Raw genomic sequence first — 9,309 nt, 5'->3', positions numbered from 1 at the left:
TCAGTGTGGGATGGGATCTTTCGTTTGACCACGTGAATCGACACCCTGTGAGAGGTGCTTCCATGAGTTCGGTGTCGTTGAGGAAGCGTCTAAAGCAGCCCATCATATGATTGTTCGGGAGAGAATAATATTGGTGTAGGTCATCATTCTCGAGGAGAAGAGGCCACGACCCTGAAGAAGTATGTTCAATGCAACTACGGGTTTAGGATTCACAAGAAAGTATTTGTAAATATAAAATGTTTGATAGGATCTACACTCTAAAGAATATTGGAATCAAATAATTGGAGGATGTATGGACAACTGCATGTGGGTTCTATATCTTTTTAGGTTAGTCTGAGGCCATGAAGACAGGAGTGCATTTTTATACCTATTATTTTGCTAAAACTCTTCAGTTGAGATCAATCCACCAGTGATCATCCATTTGTTGTGGTTTTATCTGGCAACTATGTCTTGTGGTACCACTCCCCCATGTTTGAATATGCCTTTGTCAATGAAAATGCAATTGTAAGAAAATTGACTAGGTACAAAAAGTAAATAAAATAGGGGCTTTATGTTGGATTCGCATGGCATAAATCCAAATAGGTAAAGAACGAGGTAAAATGTGTCTCAATTTTTAGACATCGAAAAATATTAGTGATCTTCTCATACTATTTTCATTCAGTTAGTTTTTAATTAACTCAAGCTCTTTTTTTTTCCTTAAAGAATTCCGCCTTCCTTCAAATGTCATAAACAGGTCTTGTCGGTTGAGCAATCTTTCAAGGTGGGAATAGTTGGAATATTTAGACAAGTCTGAAATTTATTTACTAATAAATGAATACACTTTACAGTTGAAGAACAACTTACAAATGAATGAATGCACTTACAACAAAGAACACTGCATGCAAAGCAAGCTAATAAAAGGAAACCCGCTAGAAGCAATCTGCACAAACCAACAACCAAAATGCCTATGTGCATGAGAGCAAGCTGGGCGGAAGCCTTTTTCGTTATGTTCACGAGGGCAAGCAACTCAAAAAGGCCAGCTCTCCCTTTATACAAACAAAACTAATCAATCATCTCTAAAGAAAAGACAAATGAATCAATGAACATGTGAATCAAAGGCGGCGACGTCCAGACAGCGACTCAAGCCCGAGTAGCTCGCAGCTGGATTACTGTGAACTTTCAACGATCACGTGAGCCAATCACGGAGCGGCAGGCGGCCGGCCGGCGGCAACGCGGCGCTTGAGCATCTGGGTGTAGTTGAAGATGGATTTGAGGCGCTGCTGCCTGAGGTCCTCCTTGAACCCCTGGATGAACTCCTCCGCCTTGGCGTCCACCTCGGACCCGGCCGCCTCCTCCTCCGTCGGCGCCGCCCGCTGCCGCCCCGCTAGGACGAGCGCGTACGCCTCGTCCATGCTCATCGAGCTCTCGTCTTCCACGTCCTCCTCCTCTATCGCCGCCTGTGGTTGTGGTGGACGCGGCGTCGATGGCGACCTCGTCCTCGCCGTCGCCGCGTCCTCTGCTTCGCGGAAGGTGGCGGTGGCGGTGGCGCCCGGGCTCGGTTCCGCGGTGCGGAAGCACGAGGACGGGAAGGAGAAGATGTTGAAGGAGCGGATGCGGTGCAGCACCGCCGACGAGGCCCTGCGCGTGATCCCGCTCCCGCTCCCGCCGCGGCGCGGCGACGGCGACTGCGGCTGCGCACGGGACGACAGGGCGAAGATAGCGCCCACCACGAGGTTGAGGGTCACGAACCACGCCGCGCCGGAGCCCAGCCACGCCGGCAGCGGCCAGCACCACCACTCAGCCGCCGCCATCGCTAGCGGGTTAGGCTTTGGCCGGCGCACCAACGAGTCGCGCAGTCGCGTGTGCTTCTTGTGCGTTGCTCTGCTTTGTGAAAGGCTCGAGAGACAGAGACGAAGATGGTGATCTGAATATCTGATCGCACAGATGACAGTATCCCCCTATATATAGAGGTAATCGGGCAGCTCGCGGTGGGAAGATGTGATTAGGTTAAGCAATTCATGTGCTCCGAGCGCGTCATCATGGTCGTGAGCTAGATTGGTCAGCCGTAGACTGGGCGGGCTGTAGTCTCCTCCCATGTGCGGTTTCATGTCCTGGTCAGCTAATTAAACCGCATTAATTCGTTGCTGTTGTTATCCATTTCGATAAGCATCTGCGTTCGGTTTCGCATCGTCGGCAGCCAAGGGCAACTCCAAAGCGGATGGCCTATTTATTTTGAATCATCTAATGTCCACGGCCACGTCTGGATGTGTTTGGTCCAAGTTATCCAACCGTGGTCATCAAATCCAGATAAAGGCATTTACAATGGTTGACAAAACAACCTTATCTTAAGTCTTGCATGTAATTTAGATCTGACAATAAAAGAATGTCCACAATGAATTATTCTTAGCCTTATCTTCAATAACTAGCTATTTCTAAAAATATGACAAGACATACTCCCTCCGTCCATGAATAAGTGTACATCTAGCTTTTGTCTTAAGTCAAAGTTTTAAAACTTTGATCACCTTTCTTGAAAAAAGTAAAAGCATTTATGACACCAAGTTAGTATCACTAGATTCGTTTTGAAATGTACTTTGATAATCTATCAATTTGATGTCATATATGTTACTATTATTTTCTATAAAGTTGGTCAAAATTTTAAAACTTTGACTTAGAACAAAAGCTAGGTGTACACTTATTCGCGGACGGAGGGAGTATTGTGCTAAGAAATCATCTTTTAAATAAAAGAAGACAAGTCTTTTATTGTGACTTCTTTCTCCTCCACATCAATATTTATTCTACACGGCACTTTTAAGATAACATCATTGTACATATCCTAATGGGCTATGACTGACATTGGGTCCAGTAGGTCGAGAGAAGAAAAAAAAAGATGAGTGCGGCAAACGGACTATAGGGAGATGTGGTCCAACTAACAATGGGTCGGGACATCCGGACTTTTAAAACCTCCCCTTGATTTGGTGCCAGTTTATGGAAATAGACATCCAGATCACGTGACCTGGTTCATAAACATTTGATGGGATGGTTAAAAGTGTCCGGACTCTTCGGTCCAGATATTTGGGAAAGATTTACCGATCTGCGTTAGAGATACCCTAACATTTTTATGGTGTGCAGACTTCTAATTAAAAAAACAAATTGTTATTGGCATCTTATGGGAGTCTTATATACCTAAGAGAATTATCTCAACTATTTTTAATTATCTCAATATGTCCGTTTTTACATCATTAAAAGTTTAAAATTACTATAGTCATTAGATATACTGACTTGATCCACTAGCATCCATATCTACGAATCTTTTATCATGTACTCCCTCCGTCCCACAATGTAAGACATTTTTACAAGATATGTTAGCTTGTAAAAACGTCTTATATTATGAGACGGAGGGAGTAGTAACATTCCACCCGCAAAAAAAGTAGTCACGTTCCAAATGGGTTTTAAATCACGTTGCATTTAACGATGCCATAAACAACTCCTAATGTTAAGATTTTTTGTTTGCCCATGCAAATATTTCTTACAAGATTAAATCGTAGTGATCGAATTAATATTTTACACAATATTTACAAAATTTGTATTCAATTTTTTCGCGACGCATGAGGCACCATTCGGTTCCATGTGTTGCGGTGACAAAGAAATAACATCTCTGTTACCCGCAAAAATAATAATAATATGTCTTTGTTTGGTCGAGCTCGTCTTCTTCCTAAAACAGTTTGTCTAATTCATATTTAGATGTTTTTTAAGAATGTTCCATCTAAGCTCCCATAAATATATAATGCAGCAACAAGAAACAAAAAAAAAACTAGGACAAAAAAATAGACAGACCCTTACTAAAATGCATGGAAGCTTGCGATCGAAGCAGCCGAGTATTTGTTATTATTACTATTATTGGAAAACCGGGATGGCATAGGAAAATAGTCTTAATTTATAAATATAAAACAATCCTATTTGAAATTGTCAAACTACACGAGAGCATATTCCGCGTCACGTGCTAGCTACGTCGTCAGCCCATCACTCCCAAGTCCCAAACGTACGGGAACCTTCGTTTATTATACGATCGATTAGGTCAACATGGTTTCTCATCTGATTTTGATATATGCATGGTATCGGACGCTTCCAGGCCTTTTCGAATAACTAAACTAGTCAAGTAAATTACTGTAAATGAAATGAAATGAACAGCTCGTTTCTCAATCAGGTATCGGACGGTTTATTTATTTATTTTTTGTTTCGGACGATTCTGAAAGGATTAATTAGTTTTCATTTTACCTATTTAGTAGCATTAGATTCATGATAAAATATATTTTGGTCATATACCTATTTGGTTTCACAAGCATTGACATATTTTTGCACAAACTCGGTCAAATTTTAAGATAGTTTGACCCTCCAACAAAGTTGGAAGTATACTTTTTCAAGGACAGAGGGAGTATGTATATATGTCACACTTTATTTACCGTGTACGTCTAATGCTACTTTAGTTGGATTTCATTTATCTTGTTCCTATTTCTTCATGTTTTCCGGAAAAGAAAAACTGAGCCGTGCGTAGTATGGCTTGACACTAGCAAACTAGTACTAGGATATTGTCCCAAAAAAAATCTAGTAGGCTGAGTCATCGTCGCTATCATACCACCATCGACCAAAACCTTTTCTTTTCTCTTATGTTTGGTCATGCTGACTTGGTGTAGATATCCCTTTTGAGGAATCATATGCATGGTGTACATTATCTGATATCTGTCCACTCTATCTACTCCCTCCATTCGGAATTACTTGTCGCAGAAGTAGATGTATCTAGATGTATTTTAGTTTTAGATACATTCATATTCGAGATAAGTAATTCCGACCGGAGGGAGTAGCTAACAGGATGACACCCAATGCACGTCACTCGGAGGCTTGGCTCCCAAGTAGCGACACCCATTCATTTTTCCATGCGTGCTACTAGAACAGAGGAAGTCCTCTACTGTACTGTTACTAGTCTGAGAAAATATAGGAGCACCATTCAGTGTGTGGCTTGAAAAAAAAAATCTGTGCCAATCGACTGATCTGAGGCGTTGGATGGAAAATTAAGGGTCAGATCACTTTCTTTTACCTCGGAAAATAATGTTTATGCCTGACCTACTATAGCCATGTGTTTTGTACAATGAAATTTATTTGCACGATTTAAAGAGTGCCACGGTATCATCTCGCCGGTGTTAACAAAAATTCTTGACTAATGAAGCTATGATAAATGACTGGCTAAGGGTCGGTCGACTGAAAATAAATTAGATCAATCGATTTGTTTTCGACCGTTTGATAGATGGCCTTCTTCAACCTTCTGCCCTATCTATTAATCTTGTTCCTCAAACCGCGCCACGGACCACCGGCTGAACCGTCTACCTCTGCCGCCCGCAGTCGGCGGTGCTCCCCCACTAGCCTCGTGGTCCTGCCTTCCCCTCACCGTTGTCCATGACAGTCTTGGCGTCACCCACCTCCATCCCTCCAAACTGCCTAGCTTGCACCCCTAGCCTTGAATCGTCAAGTTTCATACTCGCCTGTGTTGGCTACTGCCGGCTACAACTCGTCCTTGGCCGAGGCCTTGCCGGTGCCCATGGGCCTCCCTACCGCTCGCCCTGGCACCCAGCACCGCCTTAGGCCGCCTAGTTGCTCCGTCCCGTCGCTTGCTTGCTTCTCCACCGAATTGACTGACCCGAATTTGAAATTCGAGCAACTTAGTTCCAGCAAAACTACTATGTCAAGGTCGGCATGAAAAAAGACTTTGAACTACTAGATTACAAGTTTCCGAAAGTGTGTCATTTAGATAGAGCATGCATGCTCATCTACGAAAGGAGTGAACTTGGTATGTGCTTTTGTGAAAAAGTTCATCAATACATATATGTTGCAAAATATTACCCCATCTCATGGAAAAAAATGATACGTTATATTTTTGTAGTCCAACGAGCTATTCCTTTCATAGATATACTAACTAGAAAAATGGAGTACAAATATTTTATCAACAAGTACTAACTAATTATTATTTCCCTCGCATAACCAATGGCGAGGAATATTATTGTAACTAATCTGTGACCTAAAGCTAAGGATTATTAGCTAGCTAGCTGAATTAACTAACACTACATGGAGACTAAATTGAGAAATGCAACAGAGAAGAAGCATTTCTTAACCCTGTTGAAATGGGGTGAAGAACAGAAACTGTGCCTCGCCCGAAAGGCGTCTATGTCCACCACGCGCCGTTCCAACCTTTGCATGGTCATGGATGGATGAAATCTACCATGCATCAGAAGGAAGAGAACCCTAGCTCCAGCTGGCAGCGCGACGACGACTCTGCTGCCATGTGCGCCGCCGCCTGGTGGTCAAGCCGTTCATTTTTCACCACGGTGGCCACCGCCTTCTGCTCCAGGTGGCGGTGGTCGAAGCTGGCGCCACCGCCGCCGTCGTCGTGTTCCATGACGGCGGCTGACGATGATGCTGCTATCTCTGGCTTCACGTCGAAAGCGTCGACGAACTGTGTCTCGATCTGATCGTCGATCGCCACCGGAGATTCGGCCTTGACGCCATTTCCGTAGTGTTGCTGCACGTTGCCGGCATTGCTCCAAGCTTGGCTGCTGCTCTCGTCGACGGCCGCCGGCCCGTCGTAGTAGAAGTAGTCGTAAGGCTGGTGCTTCTGCGGCTGCAGCTGGTCCGTGGCGCCGACCAGATAATGATCGTGATCGTGGTGGTTAGCCTGGCCATTGCTGATCTCGTGGCCGGCGTAGAGCGCGTCGAGAGCGGCGACACCGTCCTGGACATCGGCCGGGTTGGGCCCCGGGGCAAGCAGCAGCATCCCTGGGTCGTTGACGAGCGCGTCCTGGGCCATGGCGGCGGCCTGGTGGCGGCAGAGATCGAGGTGGCGTAGGAGCGCGGCGAGCTCGGCCTGCGCGAGGCCGAGCTGCCTCTCGTAGTCGAGGATGATGCGGCAGCAGCCCCCGACGGGGTCGTAGGCCCGGGCCTCGGCCTGGAAGATGAGCGCGCGCATGGCGTCGGTGTGCAGGTCGGGCGGGGTCTCCCGGAGCGTGGCCTGGATGTGGCCGACGCCGAAGAGGCGGTGCGCGTTGAGGAAGCGGCGCTGCTGGTCGGCGGGGAAGTAAGGGGCGAGCGGGCAGTCCGGGTTGCACTTGCGGCGCTGGTACTTGCAGGCCGCGCAGGCCTGGTTCTGCCCGGACCCGGCGGCGGCTCCGGCGACGCGGGAGGAGGAGGAGTGGGCGACGGGGGAGGAGGGATTGGCGGAGGAGTTTGCGGCTGCGGCGGTGGTGGCAGCAGTTGTGATCTGGAGGTGGCACGCGGCTGGCGGTGGGCTGGAGGAGGAGGAGGAGCGGGTCATTGCGCGGCCGGCGAGGTCGGGGGCGTCGGCCGGAAGGAGAGGAGGGGAGGAGGAGGAGGAGGCTACCTCCTCAGTCGGCGCGATCGGTGCCTAATAAAAGGAGGCTTGTTGAACCAGACTTATCCATGCATGCAGACATTTTCCGTCCGAAGAAGGAGAAGAAAAGTTGGACACAGAAGAGAGAGAAGACTACGTTCCCGCAGCAGGAAGCTTCCTGTGGCTAGGCTAAGCTACGTGCGGCTGCCGAGTGGAATTGGTCGTGCCTCCTGCGCCCGCGTGCCCGACAAACTCGCGGGCGCGTGCGTGCAGGCTATAACATCATCTGCAGTCAACGGGCCATTTCGATCCAGAAGTAGTACTTGAATTAATCCGTAATGCCGTTCGAGGGTTTGTTGAGTTGTTACAACAAATTTGCACCGTGGGTTTGTTCTGTTTTTGAATTGATCCACACGGTGAGTGCCCTTAGGGTGTCCCTCTCGGAGTTTCCTTTTTTCGGGGAAGGGTGTCCCTCAGATACATCAACTCTCGGTTTTTCTTTTTTGGGGGAAAGCTATCGTGTCAACTTTTTATTAATATTTTTTAGCATGGTACAATCATAGATGATTACATAGTTGACCAGAACGTCTCCTCCCGTAGAACAAACATCGCTAGAAAGTCTGAAATAAACCCAGAAAAATGTGAGCATTAATGCCAACATAAGGAACCTAACCATCTGAGCTATACTCATCTCGCAACTTTGTGTTATTTTTGAAGCCCACATTTTTGTAACGGGTATTGTTATATAGCGAGTCTGTTTAAAATTATGTACATATAAAATATATTTTTAAAATGATAGAGTTGCAAAGTTTAAATATCGTTGAAATGCATAAACAAATTCAAACAGTGGCATTTGATACATAGTATTCTAACTCGGTTAAGACAATCTCGATTGTCGCATTTTTTGGAAGTTATAAATATTTTTTGTAACATGTTAATCTAATAATGTTTTCCTTTATTTATTTTACAATCCGTCTTTTAGTGAAGAGATGTATTTTTATCAAGGGACGTGTCTTTATTGGATGAGATATCTTTGCAGCAATGTCTTCTAATGAAGAGATATATTTTTATTAAGGAATGTGTCTTTCATCGAAGAGACACCTTTTCACCATAGTCTTTTCATTAAGCGACATCTTTTCACCAAAGGGCATGGGCATGTGTTTTCAATGAAGGATATGACTGTACATAGGTTCAATTGCCAAGATCTTGGCCTTGACTGATTCTTAATATAATTCTACAACTTTTTTTTAGAATGGTGTGGCTTAACATAATGTTGCATTAGGACTTAGGAGCCCGTTTTATAGAATAAAGAAGAATTACACTTATATCGTTACTTAATAGTGATGTGATAAAAACAAGAGGATTATCCACCCAAATGCACACTAGTGCAGAACCGGGCAATACCACCGGTTCGTAAGGCCCTTTAGTGCCGGTTCCATAACCGGCACTAAAGTGTGGTCACTAAAGTCCCCCCCCCCCCTTTAGTACCGGTTCAGCACGAACCGATGCTAAAGGGCAACCACGTGGCATGAGCCAGCTCCGGGGCCGGGAGCCCTTTAGTACCGGTTGGTAACACCAACCGGTACTAAAATGTTTGGTTTTTTTTGGTTTTATGATTTTTTTCATTTAATTTTGTGTTTTCCATTTTAATTCTTTTTCATTTGCTGGTATTTTACGATACTACACATTGTACACGTTATGCATATATATATATATATATATATATATATATATATATATATATATAGAATTTCTAGTAGAACCAATCATATATATATCATCAATGTCTCACAAACCACCATATTAATTCACACATACACACATGTATAGCTATATACAATTTCTTCTACATATGCATGTTGCCTTCGGAGCCAGTGGCATTAGCCTAATTGGTGCCTTCGGAGCACGATGACAATTGGAAGTGGTTCATGACCTGG

At 45.0% G+C, this 9,309-nt stretch overlaps 2 protein-coding genes across 2 annotated transcripts; both read right to left on the bottom strand.

Moving 5' to 3' along the window:
- Positions 1 to 776: 776 nt before the first annotated feature.
- On the bottom strand, positions 777 to 2,064 carry LOC119297307. Its single transcript, XM_037575149.1, has one exon. It carries the CDS (start codon positions 1,788 to 1,790, stop codon positions 1,179 to 1,181), a length of 612 nt encoding a protein of 203 aa, XP_037431046.1. The 5' UTR covers positions 1,791 to 2,064; the 3' UTR covers positions 777 to 1,178.
- A 3,855-nt stretch (positions 2,065 to 5,919) lies between these two features.
- Positions 5,920 to 7,345, bottom strand: LOC119297306 (protein ASYMMETRIC LEAVES 2-like). The gene has a single exon (XM_037575148.1). It carries the CDS (start codon positions 7,334 to 7,336, stop codon positions 6,254 to 6,256), a length of 1,083 nt encoding a protein of 360 aa, XP_037431045.1. The 5' UTR covers positions 7,337 to 7,345; the 3' UTR covers positions 5,920 to 6,253.
- Between the last annotated feature and the right edge of the window lie 1,964 nt (positions 7,346 to 9,309).

This window comes from Triticum dicoccoides, chromosome 5A, assembly GCF_002162155.2.
Source record: "Triticum dicoccoides isolate Atlit2015 ecotype Zavitan chromosome 5A, WEW_v2.0, whole genome shotgun sequence".
NCBI lineage: Eukaryota > Viridiplantae > Streptophyta > Magnoliopsida > Poales > Poaceae > Triticum > Triticum dicoccoides.
This window is presented reverse-complemented; position numbering and strand designations above follow the sequence as displayed.